At 39.1% G+C, this 24,900-nt stretch overlaps 1 protein-coding gene and 1 long non-coding RNA gene across 2 annotated transcripts in view; one reads left to right on the forward strand and one right to left on the reverse strand.

Annotated features, from left to right (window-relative positions):
* The first annotated feature begins 3,856 nt into the window (after window positions 1–3,856).
* Window positions 3,857–24,900, forward strand: part of LOC133560878 (carboxypeptidase Z-like) — a 46,500-nt gene continuing 25,456 nt past the window's right edge. The window contains exons 1-4 of the mRNA XM_061913893.1: window positions 3,857–4,051; window positions 5,054–5,083; window positions 13,515–13,889; window positions 23,979–24,206. Coding sequence (XP_061769877.1) covers window positions 3,874–4,051; window positions 5,054–5,083; window positions 13,515–13,889; window positions 23,979–24,206 — 811 coding nt within the window. The 5' untranslated portion in view covers window positions 3,857–3,873. The remainder of the gene's footprint in view (window positions 4,052–5,053; window positions 5,084–13,514; window positions 13,890–23,978; window positions 24,207–24,900) is intronic.
* Window positions 6,356–7,778, reverse strand: LOC133560886 (uncharacterized). The gene is made up of 2 exons (XR_009808537.1): window positions 7,466–7,778; window positions 6,356–7,375 (listed from the first exon to the last, which is right to left on the reverse strand). It is a non-coding gene; the product is annotated as an uncharacterized LOC133560886 (long non-coding RNA).

A 24,900-nucleotide genomic window follows, 5' to 3' on the forward strand; every position in this document is an offset into this window, starting at 1 on the left:
ACACATACATACATATATACACACATACATATATACATACATACACATATACATACACATATACATACATATATATATATATACATACACATACATACACATACACACACACACACACACACACACACACACACACACACACACACACACACACACACACATATATATTTATATATATATATATATATATATATATATATATATATATATATATATATATATATATATTTATATATATATAAAAATCCAGGATTTCACATTGTAGGGAATTTTAAATAATTTATTTGTAAATTATGATGGAAAATAAATATTTGGTCAACCATTCATAGCTATCACTGATGGAAGGAGGTTTAGGCTCAAAATCTCACGATACATGGCCCGATTCATTCTTTCCTTAACACGGATCAATTGTCCTGTCCCTTTAGCAGAAAAACAGCCCCAAAGCATGATGTTTCCACCCCCATGCTTCACAGTAGATTTGGTGTTAAAGGGATGCAACTCAGTATTCTTCTTCCTCCAAACCCGATGAGTTGAGTTTATACCAAAAAGGATACATGGATGATACAGCAGAGGATTGGGAGAATGCCATGTGGTCAGATGAAATTAAAATAAACCTTTTTACAATGTGAATTCCTGGATTTTTTTTTCAAACAAGGAAGATCTCTGGCTCTCACAGACCTGTAACTTCTTCTTTAAGAAGCTCTTCTGTCCTCCACTCATTACCTGTATTAATGGCACTTGTTTGAACTCGTTATATGTATAAAAGACACCTGTCCACAGCCTCAAACAGTTAGACTCCAAACTCCACTATGGCCAAGACCAAAGAGCTGTCGAAGGACACCAGGAAAAGAATTGTAGACCTGCACCAGACTGGGAAGAGTGAATCTACAATAGGCAAGCGGCTTGGTGTGAAAAAATCATCTGTGGGAGCAATTATCAGAAAATGGAAGTCATACAAGACCACTGATAATCTCCCTCGATCTGGGGCGCCACGCAAGATCTCATCCTGGGGGGTCAGAATGATTATGAGAACGGTGAGCAAGAATGACCTGCAGAGAGCTGGGACCAAAGTAACAAAGGTTACCATCAGTAACACACTACGCTGACAGGGAATCAAATCCTGCAGTGCCAGACTTGTCCCCCTGCTTAAGACAGTGCATGTCCAGGCCCGTCTGAAGTTTGCCAGAGAGCACATGGATGATACAGCAGAGAATTGGGAGAAAGTCATGTGGTCGGATGAAACCAAAATAGAACTTTTTGGTATAAACTCAACTCGTCGTGTTTGGAGGAAGAAGAATACTGAGTTGCATCCCAAGAACACCAAACCTACTGTGAAGCATGGGGGTGGAAACATCATGCTTTGGGGCTGTTTTTCTGCTAAGGGGACAGGACGATTGATCCGTGTTAAGGAAAGAATGAATGGGGCCATGTATCGTGAGATTTTGAGCCAAAACCTCCTTCCATCACTGAGAGCTTTGAATGGTTGACCAAATACTTATTTTCCACCATAATTGACGAATAAATTCTTTAAAATTCCTACAATGGGAATTCCTGGATTTTTTTTCACATTCTGTCTCTCACAGTTGAATTGTACCCATGATGAAAATTACAGACCTCTGTCATTATTTTAAGTGGGAGAACTTGCACAATCGGTGGCTGACTAAATATTTTTTTGCCCCACTGTACACACACACACACAACATCATACTATTACATATATATATATATATATATATATATATATATATATATATATATATATATATATATGTATATATATATATATATATATATATATATATATATATATATATATATATTATATATATATATATATATATATATATATATATATATATATAGATATATATATATATATAATATATATATATCTATATATATATATATATGTAATAGTATGATGTTGTTGCGCTATATTATGAACGAGACAGGGTGTTATGTTTTATTTTGAAGTATTGGTTTTATTTTGAAGAACCGGATGTCCGGTGCAGGAAGTGACTGTGGTTTTTTTCGGACATTTACTTCCTCTTCTATCGGACTTTTGCTGATTAGGTAATAGGTTTTCATTGCTCTGTGTTTCTTGTGTACATATTATTTCTAAACTTTCATAATACTTTAAAAGCTAAAACATTATTGTTGTAGGTACAAGTGATGTGTTGTTTTAAGTATTTTTTATGCACAATTTTGTTAAGGATTAGAGCATCGAATGTTTGAAATGTTTGGTCATAATTACACATGGTATTTATTCAGGTATTACTCTGCCAGAAAAGTAGAGACCTGTTTGTGTGTTTCGTGTTTCCAAAACAGGTACGTGGATTTGTGTATTAGTATTTTTATTTTGTGATAAAACTTTTTTTGTTAATGTAATTTAAATTATTATTTTTGTATGAATGAATGTTGTTTATTCCTCTTCTATCGGACTTTTGCTGATGAGGTATCACTCCGCCAGAAAAGTAGAGACCTGTTTATGTGTTTCGTGTTTCCAAAACAGGTGGCCAATAAATGATGAAACGACAGAATGGTGGAGTTTCTTTCACTTAAAAAATTACACGACGCAGAATAAGACTCACCCCCAGTCAAAATAGTTGCCCAGGCCTGAACTAGCCAATGGTGTTTGTGTTTTGCTTTGAAAAATGTAATTGTGAGCAAGTTGCAAACAGCCCCTTTAAGATTTATATATAGATTAAACATTTAGGTTTAGATTCAACATTTAAATTTACATTTAGATTTAAAATTTAACTTACATTTAGATGTTTATTTAAGATTTAAATGTAACTAATTTTTAGAGTCAACATTTAATTAAATATGAATATGATGAAAATGAGCTAAATGTGAGAAAAGTGAGCTAAATGATAAATCTGCTTGAAAATTGTAACTGAATGTTTACATTCGGCACCCCATACGCACCAGCTGGCTACTTGGATTCACATTGTCCCACGGGTGTGACCAAGAAATATGGCCAAATAAGTCCATGTTACTTTTTAGTCAACAGTCCAGAGCAGACCTGGGCAAATTAAGGCCCCGGGGCCCACCAGACATTCTCAAATGATTTTTTTTTAGATCTTTAATTTGGAAAGTATAGCTGCCATTGTGATGTGCAGTGATGTTTTCTAACGATCTTGAACTAAAAAAAGTATTTCAATGGTTGGAATCTGTGCTTATGGATGATTAACCAGTTACTTTGGTAATCTAATGAGTTAATATGGTAATCTAATTAGTTACTATGGTCATGTAATTAGATACTATGGTAATGTAATTCACGGCAGCTCACAAGAGGCACCAAGCAGTGTGGGTGGGGAGTGTTTCTACAAAGTTCTAAAGCTTAGTGATGTATCAGACATATCAGATTGTAGGTGGGTTTATATTGTACCCTTCACGTTCATATGTCAATGTTTGTTGCATTTTTGTTGCGTTTCACTTAATTGTAAGATGTGTCGATCGAAAGGGGGTGTGACATTCATATTTTGTTAATATTCAGTGTTTTATCCTTCATAGAAAAAGGTAAAATTCCATCATGTTTTTTAAGGTGGTCTGTGAGAAAGTATTTAGCATTCAATCAGACATTATTGTGAGGTTTTGTATTGGTGTTCAAAAAATAGATGTACTGGCCCCCAGACACGATTTTTTCTCCAAATGGGGCCCCCCAGTCAAAATAATTGCCCAGGCCTGGTCCAGAGGGTAAGAAGTATTTGCTGTTCAGCATGGAGTCGCTTCTTGTCAGTGTGTTATCCACTCAAATAAAAAAGTTCCACATCTTTGTAACTTGACCCCAAGCGCCTTAATGCTTCTAAAAAAGTGGCTGCCAGAAGCAGATGGGAGGGGAGTGCACGCAAACTTCCCAAGCATTTTTGGATGACTTCTTTTAGGGAACCGTGCACTCGGTCTGCCTGCTTTGGCCGGTGTGTGGGCATCAGACGCCACAGCAGCGCCATGGAACACAGACGGTGGGAAATAAGCCTTTTCTTGCTGCTGCACGTGCAAAGTCTTCTTGTCTCAGCTTGGCCTCCCAGATGTGACACACGGATCCGAGGTAAATGGCTTCCATTTGAACGGTAAAAGTTTCGCACTGCCGTACTTTTTTACAGTTTTTGAAACGTTTTGGGGGCTCAAGAAAGTACTTATGTTATTTTTTTAAATAGTTTAGTGTGTGTGTGTGTGTGTGTGTTTTGATATAAAATTGTGCATAGTTGTGTTTGTATGTACTTTTTTAAACTCACTTTTAAACTTTTTTTTTTTACACATTACTATTTTTTGGGGTGTTTTCTTACATGAGATTACACTCCAACAGCTGCTATATTATTTTGTTTTCCCACGGGAAAAAAATGGCATTAGAAATGCTCTAATCCAGGAAACCTTTAAAAAACAACAACAATTGAATATTCGGATAAATATGAATAATAATCCATCCATCCATCCATTTTCTACCGCTTATTCCCTTTGGGGTAGCGGGGACGCTGGTGTCTAAAAAACACTTAACTCAGTAGCATTGTTGACTTTTCACTGTACAGTGTCCTTTTTGAAAGGTGCTTTTATAGACCATCTCAGCATCGAGGGTTGGAACTGGGGGTTAAATCACCAAAAATGATTACCGGGCATGGCCACCGCTGCTGCTCATTGCTCCCCTCACCTCCCAGGGGGTGAACAAGGGGATGAGTCAAATGCAGAGGACAAATTTCATCGCACTTAGTGTGTGTGTGACAATCATTGGTACTTTAATTTTAACTTTTAATCAATTATCCATCCATCCATTTTTCTACCGCTTGTCCCTTTCGGGGTCGCGGGGGGTGCTGGAGCTTATCTCAGCTGCATTCCTTCCGCCCGCCTTCTGCCCTAAATCTATTATTATTGTTATTATTATTATTATTATTATAATTAGATGCTTTTAACAAAAATGTTTGCTATATGTAAGTTTAGAATACTGCATGATTTGGAACTGTTTGATTAAATGATACAGAAAAAGTATATTGATTGTACTTTGTACTTTCTGCTCCCTGCTGCCTAACAAAGGTGCTAACACTCCACTGTCTTCCAGGTCACTGCAGTCCAATATTGGAAGAAAAACGTAAGTAAAGTCTTCTCATTGCAATTCCTCCGAAAACAGCCTACTTGTTCCAATCGGGGCCATTTTTTAATTTTTTTTGACCGACATAACTCAGCCTAATGGAATGTGAGTCATAAAAGCGAGCGTGTGTATTTTTAGATGATCCATGGCTGCCATATGAAATATTCACATTCTAATTTCCAACACAGTGAGGAGCCTACGGAAAGATTCAATTCAGGACATTTCCTCCTCCCCATCCCAAATAATGTAACATAGGAATAATCCGTTCCTAAGTCAAACTGTGGCCCCCATAATACTTTCAAGGGACATTTGAAATTACATCCAAGCAGGGGAAATTGGGGCTCTGAGCAGAATCTTATTTTGAGGTGCCCTCAATGCAATTTTTGGACCTTTTTTTTTTTTTCGCACTTATTTAATCAAACTTGAACTTAATTTGGTGCATGTTTTGTTCTTTCCGAATTCCCAAACTTTTCACCAAGTTGCATATATTTCTGAGACATCCGCAGCCGAGATTCAGTTCCAGTCAAACTTTGCAACCCTACCGATTTTACCGGGAGACTCCTAAATTTCAGTGCCCCTTCCGAAAATCTCCCTGGGCAACTATTCTCCCGAATTTTTCCCGATTTCCACCAGGACAAGAATATTGGGGGCGTGCCTTAAAGGCACTGCCTTTAGCGTCCTCTCTCACCTGAAAAGGAGACTACCGGTAGCCAAGAGTCATGGATGCATTGGAATTCTGGGTAATTCTTATGTTGCGTTTATAATGTGTTACCGAGCCTATGTTTCCCAGAAATGTGTTTGGTGTGGGTTCACAGAGTGTGGCGCATATTAGTAAGAGTGTTAAAGTTGTTTATATCACAACCATCAGTGTAAAAGGTATGGCTGTTGACAAAGTATGCATTTCAATCTCGTATGAGAAGCAGTGATATGCATGCGTCCGGCCGGCACGCAGATAGCATGGTGTAAAGGTAGGTGCGATGACATGTTGTAGAGCAGTGGTCCCCAGGAGAATAATTTTTTAATTTTTAATTTTTAATTTTTTTAGCACACTCAATTTTTTACTACATGCCATTGGTAAACGCAGGGGTGAGAAGAGGTTTTAAAATTATTAGCGCCTGCTTACTTTTACCACATGCCTTGAATAAGCGCAGGAGTGAGAAGAGGTTTTAAATTAATTAGCGCCCAGGCGGCTACTCAAGGAAATACGGTATTATAAATATCTCCGTTATCCATAGGTTTATCTATAACCCATAAAGTAGGCAGACACAGAGCTATTTCTCAGCGTGTGTTTATTCAAGCCGGCACGTTAATACACTGACACACAACATCCGCATTCCCAACATGCATTGCTTCAAAATGTCAGAAATCATAACAGAGACGAAGCAGAAGAACATAGAAGAGACATGGCCACGACGAGTATGAAGAAATATGCTTGCAAGTTCCAAAATGATTGGAAAAACAATTATTTCAGTTCATCCAGGATAGCTCGAAGGGGAAGGGGTATGCTGCCTGCAAATTTTGTAGATCTGTCTTCTCCATTGAACACGGTGGACGAACGGATATACTCATTCATGAACGAATTATTTGAATCAAGTATAACAAATACTTGAAAATATAAGTAAACTTCGCTCACTAAGCGCCCTACAAAAAGGCACATACACTCATAATGCTGGCTATAGAACAGAGGTGTCAGAGTCGTTTTCACTGAGGGCCACATCGCAGTTATGTTTGGCTCCCCGCTTCTAACAGTGAATACTATTATTACACATTTTTTATGCATTTTATCAGTAAATTTTTTAAAAACTAAAATGTAAAAAATATATGGCGAGTTGCAATAATTTCACCTCAAAATTGAGTGTATATTACTGTAAATGGAAAAACTATACTGCTGTTTTTATGGTTAAAAAAATAAGGCAACTCATTTGGCAGAATTTTACTGAAAAATTTACGTTAGTTTTTTTAATGTAAAAAAAACCCCCTGCAATTTTACAGTATCATTTTGGCACCTTTTTTTGTATTTTTAATTTTTTTTTTTTTTATCACAAATCAACAACTGTCGATTTTTGGGTGTAGACCTCTTTGTCTTGGGAGACCCTACCAGGGGGCATACAAGCCCCCGAAAAACATAGCTCCTCGGATCATTGGGACATGCAAACACCTCTACCACGATAAGATGACAGCTCGGAAATGTTACGGCTCGGACTCCTGCCAAAGCCGCTCCTCCGTCTGTGCGCTCTTCGGGACACGCCCACGGCCGCGTATATCAAAGGACTCGCCGTGCGCCTTCCCGACCTGCAGCAGCCACCAAGTGCAATCATTTCCCAGCAATCAACACACCTGTCCTTGATGAGCAATCTGCCTTCTTAAACCTGTACTACCTACCTCGCCGGAGTATAGTCTTCTGTACATGAGTAAGCATCCCGTATTTGGCTTCCATCCCGCGTACTCGCTCTTCCCCTGCGATTTCCGTGTTTCCGTTGTGGCTGATGTTCCTGTTGTCTTCCCGCAGCGCTCCCCGTGTTCTCTTGTGATCCCCTGTTGTTCCCCTTGCCTCCCGGACTGCCCTTTTGGATTCTCGACCTACCGCTTGGACACGTTTTCTCTCGGCACCTCTCGTTCGCCCTGGATCCTCTGTCTGCCCCACGGACTTCCGTGTTCTTCATCTCTTCACAACATTTGGTAACACACACCTCAGCTAAATACTTCGCATAGTCCATCACCCATTCCATTTTGGATCTAGTTCACACTCCATTTCCTTAGTATGTTTTCTATTGTTTTATATATATATATATATATATATATATATATATAAATAAATAAAATAAATAAATAAAAAAAAAAAAAAATATATATATATATATATATAAATAAATAAAATAAAAAAAAAAATATATATATATATATATTTTATTTATATATATATATATATATATATATATATATCCATCCATTTTCTACCGCTTATTCCCTTTCGGGGTTGCGGGGAGCGCTGGCGCCTATCTCAGCTACAATCGGGTGGAAGGCAGGGTACACCCTGGACAAGTCGCCACCTCACCGCAGGGCCAACACAGATAGACAGACAACATTCACACTCACATTCACACACTAGGGCCAATTTAGTGTTACCAATCAACCTATCCCCAGGTGCATGTCTTATATATATATATATATATATATATATATATATATATATATATATATAAAATAAATCTTTGGACAATATTGCACCTGGTGTCAGTCTGCCGTCATCTCCCCCTTGTTTAAACCATAACAGGAAAGGAGGAAAGGCAAGATTATTTTATAAATATCACCGACATGCTTTCTTCAAATTAAATATATTAGATGTATAGATTTTTTTTAACCTTTCGAATACCTGTTGAAATAAATCCTGTAAATATATAGATTAAAAAAAATTGTTTGAAGACCTGTCAAATTAAATATATCAAATATATACAATATATTAAATATATATTTTTTATCTTTTGAAAACCTGTCAAATTAAACATTTTATATATATATATATATATATATATATATATATATATATATATTAGGGCTGGGCAACGATTAAAAATTTTAATCAAAGTTAATCGCACTTTTTCTCTGATTAATCGCGATTAACTGCATTGTATACGCAAAGCCCAATAATGAATTAAAAATGCACCTTTATTGGAATATTCTCCCACATGAACAAAAGCGCCAAAACAATTGAAATCAGTACTTGTTAAATAGTAGCAGTTAAATAGCATATTTGATGAAAATCAACTCAAAAAATGTAAATACAAACATTTAAGCTTATTTCCACTGCCAGGGTATTTAAGTTATCCTGTTTGTTATGGAAAATAAATATAATCTACATACAAATCTCTGAGCCACAATCATAACATACGAACAGGCAATTTCTGAGGTAACAGCAGGAACATTTTTTTTTATCAGGGATCTTATGTTTAAAAAACCTATATTATAGGTAGTGGGCTGTTTTAGGGATTTTTTGATTAAATTATCCGTAGTAGCAATATTAATAATGTTGGGTTTATTATGCGTAGTGCACTTAAAATAATTATGACCATATCTAGGAATTGATATGATGGGAATTTTCAGATTGTTTGTTTGGTGCTTTGATAAACTGAACGCATCATATACATGGTACTATATTGTGATGTTATGAGCCAGGGAAAAAAGAACTGCCCTACCCAGCATGCAACAGGAGTGACGAGCATGCGCGGTAGCCCGGTAAAGGTTGTGTGTCGCCATGACGGCATCTTGTATGTTGTGATATGCACGCTCTGAAAGTAAATGTTAAGAACTCAGCCAAAACTCCTCGTCTGCATTATTGATAAATAGACAGACAACACATATACTCCGCTGCTTCACAGGCAGCTGGGTGTAGCCGGCAAAGTATTCCCATGCTAGCTAGCCGGTCTAGCAAGCACACGCCATTCAGTCCAAAACGGCCCGATCTATCCGCATCCAGAATTGTCTGGCGGTCATAAGTGATCCCGGAGTGACCACGCTGTAAACCAGCCATGAAATTTGCAGAATTGTCCGGTATTTTTGCCAAATGTTCCATCTTTACCAACAGCCCCTCCACGCCGAAGCCCGTCCGGGCGCCGCCATCTTTATAAGAAAAGGCGTTAACAAAATAAAAGCATGTAAACAACATACGCAAATACGCGATAAAATAATTGTCGGCGTTAATAGATTGATGAGTTAACTTGTAATTAACGCATTAATTTGCCCACCCCTAATATATATATATATATATATATATATATATATATATATATATATATAAATAATCTGTTCATGAATGAGTATATCCTCCGTTCGTCCACCGTGTTCCATGGAGAAGACTGATCTACAAAATTTGCAGGCAGCATACCCCTTCCCCTCCATTTTCTACTGCTTGTCCCTTTCGAGGTCATGGGGGGTGCTGGAGCCTATCTCAGCTGCATTTGGACGGAAGGCCTTGTACACCCTGGACAAGTCGCCATCTCATTACAGGGCCGAAACAGATAGACAGACAACATTCGCACACTAGGGCCAATTTAGTGTTGCCAATCAACCTATCCCCAGGTGCATGTCTTTGGAGGTGGGAGGAAGCCGTAGTACCCGCAGGGAACCCACGCTGTCACGGGGAGAACATGCAAACTCCACACAGAAAGATCCCAAGCCCAGGATTGAACTCAGGACTACTCAGTAGGCTAGCTCTATAGCTCATATTGTACACTTACACCTAAAACTCTGTGCCCGGGACCTCTGGCTGAGGGTCGTCGGAAGCCGCCGTACTTTTAAGATGGTTTCGAGTGTCCGAATCCGTGAGTTTTAGGTGTAAGTGTACAAAATGAGCTATAGAGCTAGCCTAAAATTTTAGCATGATTACATTAAAATGCAACACTTAGCATGTGCACTAACGATGGCATGCTAACAGTTAGCATGTGTCACATATCAAGTAACATGGCTGTAAGGTGTATGGCTGTGGAAGTAGAGAAAAAAAATGAAAAAATAGCAAAAAAAAAACTTAACAAGTCTCACGTACCAAGTTATTTGACTCTGGGGTGAACGGAAGCAAATTTAGCTAAAAAAAAAAGATCATGCTTGTGTTAGCATGCAAGCAAGCTAACGTTAGCATGCTATCAGTTAACTTGTGGCGAAAGTAGACAAGTGTGTGAACAAAATGAGATGTTAAAGGAGAACATTATCACAATTTCAAAAGGGTTAAAAAACAATAAAAATCAGTTTCCAGGGGCTTGTTGTATTTTTTGAATTTTTTTTCAAAATTTTACCGGTCCCGGAATATCCCTAAAAAAAAGTTTTAAAGTGCCTTTTTTTCGCTCTCTGCCAAGACACTGTTCATTTTCCTGTGACGTCACACAGTGCTGCCAATACAAACAAACAATGTCGAATACCAAAGCAAGATGTAGCGACTTTAGCTCGGATTCAGACTCGGATTTCAGCGGCTTAAGCGATTCAACAGATTACGCATGTATTGAAACGGATGGTTGGAGTATGAAAGTATTGAAGAAGAAACTGAAGCTATTGAGCGAATAGCTATTGACGCTATTCATAGCCATAGCATGGCCGAATAGTTGCGTTAGCATCGCCGGTAAAATGTGCGGACAAAACGATCAGGACTTTCGCATCTTGTGACACTGGAGCAACTTAAATCCTCCGATTGGTAAGTGTTTTTTTCGCATTAAATGTGGGTGGAAGGAAACGTAATATAGTTGCAAATGCATCTGCAGGTTATCCATACATCTCTGTGCCATGTCTGCTTTAGCACCGCCGGTAAATAGCATGTTAGCATTGATTAGCATAGCATGTTAGCATCGATTAGCTGGCAGTCACTCCGCAACCAAATATGTCTGATTAGCACATAAGTCAACAACATCAACAAAACTCACCTTTGTGATTTCGTTGACTTTATCGTTGCAAATGCATCTGCAGGTTATCCATACATCTCTGTGTCATGTCTGTCATCGCCGGTAAAATGTGCAGACACTCCAGCACATTCAATGGGGGTCTGGCGGAAGATTTCCTGCCACTTTCCCATCTTTGGGCCAGTGGGGCAACTTGAATCCCTCCCTGTTAATGTTTTTACACCCTCCGATAACACACAGATGAAGCATGATGTCTCCAAGGTTCCAAAAATAGCCAAAAAAACGGAAAATAACAGAGCTGAGACCCGGTGTTTGCAATGTGTTGAAAATGAAAATGGCGGCTGTGTTACCTCGGTGACGTCACGTTCTGACGTCATCGCCACAGAGCGATAAACAGAAAGGCGTTTAATTCGCCAAAATTCACCCATTTAGAGTTCGGAAATCGGTTAAAAATATATATGGTCTTTTTTCTGCACCATCAAGGTATATATTGACGCTTACATAGGTCTGGTGATAATTTTCCCCTTTAAGCACCGAGCTACGTGAACGTATGGCTGAGCTACAGCTATGTCTTTTTGACATTTGTTTTAGAACGAAAGTCCATTGAAAGGGTATGTACCCATTAAATTGACCCATTTTTTAAACAAATTTGTGAATAACATGGTAACACAAAATGTTCCCAACTTAAAGTATCGCCGTAGACGTGGTCTTCTCTCTGGCACTCATCGAGAGGCCTCTTTTTGCACTGCTCTCCAATTCAACATTGGAACTATTTAACTAGCCTCAATGAAATTGAGAAGATTTTGCTTAACACACAACGGACTCTTGGGAGAAGGAGTGCCGCGTGCCTGGCGACCCTTTACTGTCGAGGACGGGAAGATATCTACCTATTTGGAATTATGACAACAGGACATCTGCTGATTGGAGTAAGCGTTGCTCTGGTTTGTCGACAAATTGGAAGATGCTGGCAGTCTTCAAAGTACCCCAAAGCTGCCAAAAATTAATGGAGGATGCGGAAAGAACTGTGGACACTCTTGTGATTTTAGATCACATCGGACTGTCTGCCCCGCAGGTTTGTGGACCAGTTATAGACAATTTAGAGTGAAAAGCAAATTTTATTTTCAATCGCATACAAAACATTCTAACTTGGATTGTTTCCCGGGCTTTGAGTCTCTCCCGAAGGACAGTGCAGTGAAGACACGACAAACTCCCTTCTTGTCTCTCATGGACACACACCTGTTGTTGTTGACTTTGGACTAGCGACTTCACAACATCAAGGCCGCGGAACAGAGACACACTGTAGGCTTACACACAAACATGCATCCACAAAAATATACGCCACACACATACATACCCCTCCCCAATCCAATGCCCTCGGCGCAAATCCCAGAGGGGTGATGAAAGGATGGTAGTAGGCCTGAGAGCTGCGGCCTACTACCATGACCCCGCACTCCCTTCCCTCTGTTGCTAGATATCGCGAGAGATATGTTGTAATATGGATATGTGCTTTGCTTTGGAGGTTTTTGCCCACTCCAGACTGGCCCCACTTAGGAGCCCAGTCTAGATTGTATTTTTTTACTCATCCTTCCCCAGCGTTTTACCTTTTTCCCCATCTTTTACAGAGCGCCTTGTGGCGACCCATAAGCGTTCCTGTTCTGTAACCCTGTACACTGTTTGTTTGTCTAATCTTGAATGAGTTTGTGCCGAAAACAAAGTTTCATTATACTTGTGCAATGACAATAAAGACCTATCCTTTCCTAAACTATCCTATCCTATCCTAGACGCGAGTGAGACCTTTTCGATGGTATAACATATGTGGGGGCCTATCCTAGCCTAAATCTTGTATTAATCGTAACAGAAACGTGCGGAACTCTAATAATAAAAGTTGAAGTATGAGGAATAATATTATGGGTTGCTTGCATTTTGCAGCAGGTCCATAATGGCCCTTGTGGCCCTAAATAACTGCAGTGTTAATGACCTGCGTACGGCCCCAGATATCGGTGCAACACGTGGTGATATTGCTCCATGGCTAACATGTTTTTGTGTCGCAGCCAAATGCACGGACATCCAGCTGTCGTACTGCGAAGACATGGCGTACTCCCAGACCCTCTTCCCCAACATCCTGGGCCACAGCACTCGCCAAGAGGCCGAGAGCGGCGTGGAGTACCTTCTCTTAAGCGTTGTCGAATCTTTGCTGGGCGGAGAGTGCCAACCAGAGATCCGCATGCTGGGTTGCTCCGTGTTAGCGCCGCGCTGCGAGAAGGACAAGGTGGTGAAGCCTTGTCGCTCCACCTGCGAGGCGCTGCAGAAAAGGTGCGTCCACGCCTTTGAGGCCATCGAAATGGCCTGGCCCTACTTCCTTGACTGTGATCGCTTCTTCGTGGGGGAGGAAGAAGGATGCTACGACCCCATCAAAGATGTAAAAGGTGATTTTTTTTCAAGTGTCTTATAGGTTTGTACGCAGAGATGTCCAATAATGGCTTTTTCGCCGATATTCCAATATTGTCCAACTCTTAATTATCGATTCCGATATCAACCGATACCGATATATACAGTCGTGGAATCAACACATTATCATGCCTAATTTTGTTGTGATGCCCCGCTGGATGCATTAAACAATGTAACTTTACCATGAATTGATCAACGTGGACCCAAATAAGTTGAAAAACTTATTTGGGTGTTAACATTTAGTGGTCAATTGTACGGAATATGTAGTATACTGTGCAATCTACTATTACAAGTTTCAATTAATCAATAAATCAATCAATCAAAAGCAAGGGTTTCCAAAATAAGATAACTTTAACTCCAGTATGGAAGAAAGTGCCAATATGGCACTGCCATATTTGTTGGTTGAGGTGGGGTTTGGTGGTAGCGGGGGGTGTATATTGTAGCTTTCCGCAAGAGTTAGTGCTGCAAAGGGTTCCGGGTATTTATTCTATTGTGTTTATGTTGTGTTGCGGTGCGGATGTTCTCCCGAAATGTGTTTGTCATTTTTGTTTGGTGTGGGTTCACAGTGTGGGGCATATTTGTAACAGTGTGAAAGTTTTTTATACGGCCACCCTCAGTGTGACCTGTATGGCTGTTGACCAAGTATGCTATGCATTCACTTATGTGTGTGTAAAAGCAGCATGTATTATGTGACTAGGCCGGCACGCTGTTTGTATGGAAGGAAAGGGGATGTGACGACAGGTTGTAGAGGACGCTAAAGGCAGTACCTTTAAGGCCCGCCCCCAATATTTTCCGGGTGTAAATCGGGAGAATGCTTTCCCCAGGAGATTTCCGGGAGGATTGGCAAGTGTGCCCTACGTCCGTGTTTTACCGTATATGTACCGCTCCATACAGCGGCGTTTTAAAAAGTCATTAATTTTACTTCTTGAAACGGATACCGATAATTTCCGATATTACATTTTAAAGCATTTATCACACATCTGTAGTTGTATGGTATACCGGTACTAGTATAGTATGGCGGTACTAAGGAATCAAAAACGGTACAAGGCTCTGTTTGAAAAGTTTTTTGTTTTTTTACGGGCATGACGGCACGTCCTCATGCTGGTCAGAGGAGCATATTCGGCAGCGCACAATCACAGAGTACTTACAAGCAGACAGTGTGTAGACAGAAAAGGAAGAACGGACACATTTTGGCTTAAAAATAGGGATAAAGGTGAAGCTATAACACTGAAACGCTCTCAGGAAGAGGTGCATTAAAACATGGCTAGCTAGCTAGCTAGCTAGTAGCTAACATCTAGCCCCAGTCGGCAGTGTTTTAGCTACTTCTAGATCACTAATCCTCACCTCCATGGCGACAAATAAAGTATCATCCCTGCAGGACGAGGAATAGTAAACATGCTTCACTACACACCGCAGCAGGATACAATAGCTCCCCTGTTATCGCTAACAAAAGCTGGCACGCCTCAATGTAAATAAATGGTATTGGTGGATCTACACCTGACATCCACTGTAATGATACCAAGTACAAGAGCGTAACTAGTCGATACTACAATGAATACATTAATTTTTTTCATGATCACAGAATCTTTTTTCCTGTTTAAAAAAAAATAAAAAAATATTATGTTCATAAACTCAGGAAATATGTTCCTGGACACATGAGGACTTTGAATATGACCAATGTATGATCTTGTAGCTACTTGGTATCGGATCGATACCCACATTTTTGGTATTAACCAAAACTAGAGATATACGATATATCGGCAGGGCGATATTATTGGCCGATAAATGCTTTAAAATGTAATATCGGAAATTATCGGTATCTGTTTCAAAAAGTAAAATGAATGACTTTTTAAAACGCTGCTGTAAGGAGCGGTACATATCCGGTAAAACAAGGATGTAGGGAGAGGTACAGAGTAGTTGCGTCTCCCCTCTCCCACACACAACACAGGACTTGACGACTGCAGCATTAGAGGTTTACTGGCGACACTTGATGACCTCATCAAACCGCCGCGAGCGCGGCATAACATCAACAAGAGTGTGTTGTTGCCGGTGCTGTAGCCGTGGCTAGCAAGCGAGCTCGCTCGGTGACTGACTATTGACACCATGTCTATGGTTTGGGATTATATTAAAGTGTGTCTGACGCATAAAAAACTGGCAATTTGCAATGACTTCAAAAAGATGGTTACGTGAGGAGGAACCAAGACGTTTTCCTTTAATACGAGGAAGTTGATCTCCCCCCTCTTCAAGAATCATAAGGAGATACACGATGCATACAAGCGGAAGATGGATGAAAAAAAAACACAGAAAAAAAGTAGTACTACACAGTTGTCGCTTAAAGACTTCGCTGAGAAAAAACAAAAATACTACAAAAACCACCCCAAGGCGAAAGCTCAAGTTGTGGTCAGGGACAAGGCACGCAGTATGGCAAAATCTACGGTGGAGTCTGGTGTGGATAGTCTGCTCTGCATGGTGCACACCTTGCAGCTTGCAGTGAGCGGAGATGCCCTGTCTCAACGCAGCATTTCAGAAGCTCTGACTGACTGCTAGGCCACTTCAAGCACTCACCACTAGCTTGCAGCACATTTTTCTTACTCATACAAATACGTTAGAGCAGGGCAAATTGAGCCCCGTTTATAATTTGCTGTTATATAGTACATCAGGCAGTCTTGCACTAAAGGAGGACTATGTTATTGTTTAATTTATTACTCTAGTGTACACTGGACAGAAGCTGTGTTCCTTCATTGTTTTTGTAGCTGTTGTTTTGAGGCATGTTAAAAAAAATAAAATAATAATGTGCTTTGTAAAAAGGCAAAGTATAGTATTTCCAGTATCAGGATTATCTCAGGGAAAGCATGTCCCAAATTCCAAGCTGCAGTTTTGAGGCATGTTAAAAAACATAATGCACTTCCTGACTTCAATAATAAATATGGCAGTGCCATGTTGGCACTTTTTTCCATAACTTGAGTTAAAGTTGTTCTCTTATTTTGGAAAACCATTTTACATTGTTTAATGCATCCAGCCGGGCATCACAACAAAATTAGGCATAATATTATGTTCATTCCATGACCGCATATATCGGTATCGGTTGATATCGGAATTGGTAATTAAGAGTTGGACAATATCGGAATATGGGATATCGGCAAATAAGCCATTATCGGACATCTCTATCCAAAACTAATGTAAAGTATCAAACAACAGAAGAATAAGTGATTATTACATTTCAACAGAAGTGTAGATAGAACATGTTAAAACAGAACATAAACAGATATTAACAGTAAATGAACAAGTGGATTAATAATCAATGTTTACAGCTTGTCCTTTATCAGTTTGACAAAATAATAGAATGAGAAATGACACGATATGTATACTGCACACGTCAGCAGACAAATTACAAACCCCGTTGCCATATGAGTTGGTAAATTGTGTTAGATGTAAATATAAACGGAATACAATGATTTGCAAATCGTTTTCAACCCATATTCAGTTGAATATGCTAGAAAGACAACATATTTGATGTTCAAACTCATAAACTTAATTGTTTTTGCAAATAATCATTAACTTAGAATTTCATGGCTGCAACACGTGCCAAAGTAGTTGGGAAAGGGCATGTTCACCACTGTGTTACATCACCTTTTTTTTAACAACACTCAATAAACGTTTGGGAACTGAGGAAACTAATTGTTGAAGCTTTGAAAGTGGAATTATTTCTCATTCTTGTTTTATGTAGAGCTTCAGTCGTTCAACAGTCCGGGGTCTCCGCTGTCGTATTTTACACTTCATAATGCACCACACATTTTCGATGGGAGACAGGTCTGGACTGCAGGCAGGCCAGGAAAGTACCCGCACTCTTTTTTTTTACGAAGCCACGCTGTTGTAACACGTGCTGAATGTGGCTTGCCATTATCTTGCTGAAATAAGCAGGGGCGTCCATGAAAAAGACGGTTCTTAGATGGCAGCATATGTTGTTTCAAAACCTGTATGTACCTTTCAGCATTAATGGTGCCTTCAAAGATGTGTAAGTTACCCATGCCTTGGGCACTAATGCACCCCCATACCATCACAGATGCTGGCTTTTGAACTTTGCGTTGATAACAGCCTGGATGGTTCGCTTCTCCTTTTGTCCGGATGACACGATGTCGAATATTTCCAAAAAAAATTTGAAATGTGGACTCATCAGACCACAGAACACTTTTCCACTTTGCATCAGTCCATTTTAAGATGATCTCGGGCCCAGAAAAGCCGGCAGCGTTTCTGGGTGTTGGATAAATGGCTTTCGCTTTGCATAGTAGAGCTTTAACTTGCACTTACAGATGTAGCGATGAACTGTATTTAGTGACAGTGGTTTTCGGAAGTGTTCCTGAGCCCATTTGGTGATATCCTTTGGAGATTGATGTCAGTTTTTGTATCAACGCATCAAAAAGTATCAAAATACACTTTGGTACCTGTACCAAAATATTGGTATAACCCTATTTTTTTATATAAAAATACTTTTTAACAGACACTGCATAATATAAAAACATGCTTTACCCGTGAACATTTAATGACACTTCTTTCTCCTTAAAGTTACTGATTAAAGTGACTTGTATTACATTTACTAGTATTATGATTTGTTTTTCTCGTTCAATATGACGTTTACCTTAAAGAAAAATATCATGCAATTTTCATAAAAGTAGGATACAGTCAATGCTCGGTTTTCGCACAGCCAACTTTTTGTATGACTCAGTTTTCGCCGAAAATATTTTCCAAAATGATGCCTCGGTTTTTCGTATAGTGTGCGGGTTATCGCAAAACCGAACACGTGACGTGTGTGACTCCACATAATCCAGCCTTGGTTACTCAGTCCATACATTTTTTAATCCAGTCCACCAACTAAATAATTTGCCATAGTGGCTATGAGTCATGAGTGGTATTTGGAGCTTTGGAATTTCCAATTGTCTGTGAACGCACCAGGCTGAGTGCTGATTGGGGGGAAGACGACAGTAAAGAAAGATGTTGGCATAGTTTTGGCCGACAGTTTGCAATAAAAAGATTGTTGACATGTTGACAGCTGGTAAACAATAAAATGCCTTTGTTTTTTGTTTTTGGGCGGATTTGTCGATGGAAAAAACGGATGCGGTTCCCATCTGACCTCAGATTACAAACAGATTACGACTTTTTTCTTGTAAACATCACTTTTCAAAATGAACGCTCTCCAAATTTAACCTTGTAAAAGTAAGATTTATTTCTGGTAATACCGACTTTTATCTGGAAAAGTTATGACTTAATTCTCTTAAGAGTGCAACTTATTTTCATAAGATTACGACTTTGCTCTCGAAAAACATGACAATATTCCAGTTTTACGTGATGAATTTAATTTCATCTACACAACTTCTTCCTCAAAATACTTCATCCTTGATATATTACAGATTTTTACCTAATGTATTCAGACTTTTATTTTAAAAACAAACCAAAAAACGACATTTACTTGTCCTACTTGACTTTTCCCGAGAATAAATATTTGATCCTGGATAAATGACGACTTTTTATTGTACAAAACCCAAAACCAGTGAAGTTGGCACATTGTGTAAATCGTAAATGAAAACAGATTACAATGATTTGCAAATCTTTTTCAACTTGTATTCAATTGAATAGACTGCAAAGACAAGATATTTAATGTTTAAACTTTTCAGATGGAATTCTTTCCCATTCTTGCTTGATGCACAGCTTAAGTTGTTCAACAGTCCGGGGTCTCCGTTGTGGTATTTTAGGTTCCATAATGCGCCACACATTTTCAATGGGAGACAGGTCTGGACTATAGGTAGGCCAGTCTAGTAATATATCTTTTATATATATATATATATACATATATATATATATATATATCCCATCCATCCATTTTCTACCGCTTATTCCCTTTGGGGGCTCGGGGGGCGCTGGTGCCTATCTCAGCTACAATCGGACGGAAGGCGGGGTACACCCTGGACAAGTCGCCACCTCATCGCAGGGCCAACACAGATAGACAGACAACATTCACACTCACATTCACACACTAGGGCCAATTTAGTGTTGCCATATATATATATATATATATATATATATATATATATATATATATATATATATATATATATAAAAGATATAAAGCCAAGTATAGCAAAAGAGTGTGGTATATCTTGATGAAATAAGCAGGGGCGTCCATGATAAGGTTGCTTGGATGGCAACATATGTTGCTCCAAAACCTGTATGTACCTTTCTGCATTAATGGTGCCTTCACAGATGTGTAAGTTCCCCATGCCTTGGGCACTAATACACCCCCATACAATCACAGATACTACCTTTTGAACTTTGTGCCTTTTCATCTTTGTTCCGGAGAACACAACGTCCACAGTGTCCAAACCCAATATGAAATGTGGACTTGTCAGACTACAAAACACTTTGAATCAGTCCATTTTAGAGGAGTTCAGGCCCAGCAAAGCCAGCAGCGTTTCTGGGTGTTGTTGATGAATGGCTATTGCTTTGCATAGTAGAGTTTTAACTTGCACTTCACCTACAGATGTAGCAATTAACAGAAGTTACTGACAGTGGTTTTATGAAATGTTCCTGAGCCCATGTGGTGATATTCTTTTCACACTGATGTTGGTCTTTGATGCAGTAGTGCCTGAGGGATCGAAGGTCACGGGTATTCAATGTTGGTTTTCAGCCTTGCTGCTTACGTGCAGTGATTTCTCCAGATTCTCTGAACCTTTTGACAATATTATTGAACGTAGATGGTGAAATCCCTAAATTCCTTGCAATTGCTGGTTGACAAATGTTGTTCTTAAACTGTTGGACAATTTGCTCACACATTTGTTGACAAAGTGGTGACCCTCGCCCCATCCTCGTTTTTGAATGACTCAGCATTTCATGGAAGCTGCTTTTATACCCAATCATGGCACCCACAAGTTCCTAATTAGCCTGTTCACCTGTGGGATGTTCCAAATAAGTGTTTGATGAGCATTCCTCAACTTTATCAGTCTTTTTTGCCACTTGTGCCAGCTTTTTTGAAACATGTTGTAGTCATCAAATTCTAAATGAGCTAATATTTGTAAAAAAATAACAATTTTCCAATTCGAACATTAAATATCTTGTCTTAGCATTCTATTCAATTGAATATAAGTTGAAAAGGATTTGCAAGGAATTGTATTCTGTTTTTATTTACCATTTACACAACATGCTATAACTTCGCTGGTTTTGGGTCTTGTAGATTTTTACCTAATTTATTATTTTAAAAACAAACAAACAAAAAAAAAACGACAACATTATTTACTTTACTTTTCCCGAGAATATATATTTGATCGGGCTTCACGGTGGCAGAGGGGTTAGTGCGTCTGCCTCACAATACGAAGGTCCTGCAGTCCTGGGTTCAAATCCAGGCTTGGGATCTTTCTGTGTGGAGTTTGCATGTCCTCCCCGTGAATGCGTGGGTTCCCTCCGGGTACTCCGGCTTCCTCCCACTTCCAAAGACATGCACCTGGGTATAGGTTGATTGGCAACACTAAATTGGCCCTAGTGTGTGAATGTGAGTGTGAATGTTGTCTGTCTATCTGTGTTGGCCCTGCGATGAGGTGGCGACTTGTCCAGGGTGTACCCTGCCATCCGCCCGATTGTAGCTGAGATAGGCGCCAGCGCCCCCCGCGACCCCAAAAGGGAATAAGCGGTAGAAAATGGATGGATGGATGGATATATTTGATCGTGGAAAAATAACGACTTTTTATTGTAAATAAATTATTTTTGTGGCTCTTTTCCAACACCAAGCAATAAGACTATGTCCTCTGATATTAAAACGTATACTTCAAAGAAAAACTGCTAGTTTCATAACGTTAGGACAACTATTTCCTTGATGATTGATGTACTCGCGTCACATTACAACTTTTTTCTCCTAATACTAGGAGAATACTTTCTCCAATAAACAAGCCTAATTCTGAAGAAAACAATTTATCTCTTATGTTTGACTGCCATCTACTGGTCACACTTATCAACACACCATGTACCAAATAAAATAGCTTCGAGGTGGGTAAGCTCAACCACAAACTTATTCCTTACATTAGGCGCACCGGGTTATAAGGCGCACTGTCGAGTTTCCAGAAATAAAAAAATATTTTAAGTGCACCTTATAGTCTGGAAAATACTATGTACTTCAAAGAAAACTACTAGTTTCATAACGTTACGACAACTATTTCCTTGATGATTGATATACTTGCTTCATATTGCAACTTTTTTCTCCTAGTACTAGGAGAATACTGTATCCAATAAACAAGCCTAATTCTGAAGAAAACAATTTATCTCTTATGTTTGACTGCCATCTACTGGTCACACTTATCATCACACCATGTACCAAATAAAATAGCTTCGAGGTGGGTAAGCTCAACCAAACTTATTCCTTACATTGGGCGCACCGGGTTATAAGGCGCACTTTCGAGTCTTGAGGGGAAAACAACAAGAGTTTAATTCTGCCTGGAAAATACGATATACTTCAAACTACTAATTTCATAACGTTACGACAACTATTTCTTTGATTATTGATGTACCCGCGTCACATTACAACTTTTTTCTCCTGATACTAGGAGAATACTTTCTCCAATAAACAAGCCTATTTTTGTGTTGATAAATTCTTTTTTCTGAGATTTACAACAACAATAAGAACACATTTAAAATATCTTAAAACGATCCTAAAAATGTTAGTTTTCTATATAAAATGCTATCGCTTATTTTTTTCCACAAAAAAATGTGACTTACCGTATTTCCTTGAATTGCCGAAGGGCATATAGTATGCGCCTGCCTTAAATTACTGCCGGGTCAAACTCGCTTCGCAAAATAATTACCGCCTAGTCAAACTCGTGACAACATGAGTGACATTTTCCCTGTCATCATTTTCAAAATAGAGGAGGCTGATTTCAATACCGGTAATTTGAAATCGCATAAAGGGAAGAAGATTAAGAGCTATTCAGTAGGATTTAAGGTCCAAGCTTACATTACACAACCATTTTTACTGCATGCCTTTTTACTGCATGCCTTTGGTAAGTGAGAAGAGGTTTTAAAATAATTAGCGCATGCTTACTTTTACCGCATGCCTTTGGTAAGCGCAGGAGTGAGAAGAGGTTTTAAAATAATTAGCGCATGCTTACTTTTATCGCGTGCCTTTGGTAAGTGCAGGAGTGAGAAGAGGTTTTAAATTAATTAGCGCCCCTGCGGCAATTCAAGGAAATACGGTATTCCATAAATGAGACTTTCTCCCTCTAACTTTTAACATTGTAAGCTTTCCCCGATTTTTTTATCTAATATTACAACTTTTTCCTACTCACAAAGACTTAACTTGACTTGTACTTTCATAAACAACCTTATTTGGATAGTATTGCCATGAAAAGGCAGATTTATTTTTCTCCTTTTGAATGTAATCGTATCACATACAATATTGTTGTGACAAAGAATGATTGTTTCAGAAGCTCTGCAACAAAACAAGAAGTGAGAAGGGGGAAAGCAACGATGTCGTCCAATAAAAACCGAGGGGGAAAAAGACACTAAAGAGTCCAAAGGGAGAGATGGAGGAGATATGAAATTCCAGTTGAACTTTCATGCCAGATTCCAGTGTGTGCAAACCAGATGGTTGCCGGGAACTTTTCGGAAAAGAAAAACATTTGGACTTTGTCACTGATCTCGTGCAAACTCTCTGCTTGAATAAGTGCTTGGCAGCATTCTTCAGCTGCGTGTGTAGAACTATTAGCATAAAGGAGCAGATGCAGATGATACATTCTGCAAGAACAGATCGTCAGAAATGAATACAAGATCCCAAATAAGAAAAAGCTGGTGTAATTAGTTGAAAATAGCCATTAAAAAATGGAGAAAAGAGTGAGCCAGAATAAGAAAATGACTCAAAGATCCGGAATAAGAGGCCAAGACTTTTCTCTGTCCTATGCTGCAGTTAAAAGATAATGAGTGCTAGTCCAAAAATAACAGCATTCCTCTGTGCACTTTGTCTTGACGAGCCATTTGGCTGTTGACAAACTTTTAGTCAGGCTGCAAAAACACCTATTCCGCTCTTTGTCTTGCAGCACAGTCCGATGGGGACTACGATTACTTCCTGCTCGACGTTCCTCCGGTGGAGCCGGCCTTGAAGATCAAGTTCACCTACCACACCAACGCTCAGATGAACAGTATCCTGAAGAAAACCCAGCAGGAATGTGCCGACATTGCCAAAACCTACAGCATCGGCCGCAGCATGGAGGGCAGGGAGCTGCTGGTCATTGAGTTCTCCAACAACCCCGGACAACATGAATTACGTAAGACAGACGGATACATTTTATTACCGTATTTTCCGCGTTATAAAACGCAACTGTTTTCCAAAGCTTTAAACCCTGAGGCTTATACAAATGTGCGGCTAATGTATGGAATGATTAAGGAAAGAGATCAAACCAAGCACTAAAATGGTCCACTTAAGGGACTGTTCAACATCAAAGGCAAGTACAAGGATGAAGAATCCTTCTTTTAAAAAAAAGGGGAACATCTTCACAAGGGAGGAATAAAGACGTAAATTACATTTTTGTTTTGTTTGAGCAACCGTTTTACCGCCAAGATACAGACACCATTTGGAAACAGTTACGGTCTGAAAATAAACATTAAACAACACACAAACACACACACACACACGCACATTTATATATGTGTGTGTGTTTGTGTATATATATATATATATATATATATATATATATATTTATATATATATATATATATATATATATATGTATATGTGTGTGCGTGTGTGTGCATGTGAGAATGTGTATATAGATGTATAAGTGAATTATATTTATATAGCGCTTTTCTCTAGTGACTCAAAGCGTTTAACATAGTGAAACCCAATATCTGAGGTACATTTAAATTAGTGTGGGTTGCACTGAGAGCAGAGCACTGAGTGGGTAAAATGCCTTGCCTAAAGACACAATGGCAGCGACTAGGATGGCGAAAGCCGGGATCGAA

Source organism: Nerophis ophidion, linkage group LG10 (assembly GCF_033978795.1).
Source record: "Nerophis ophidion isolate RoL-2023_Sa linkage group LG10, RoL_Noph_v1.0, whole genome shotgun sequence".
NCBI lineage: Eukaryota > Metazoa > Chordata > Actinopteri > Syngnathiformes > Syngnathidae > Nerophis > Nerophis ophidion.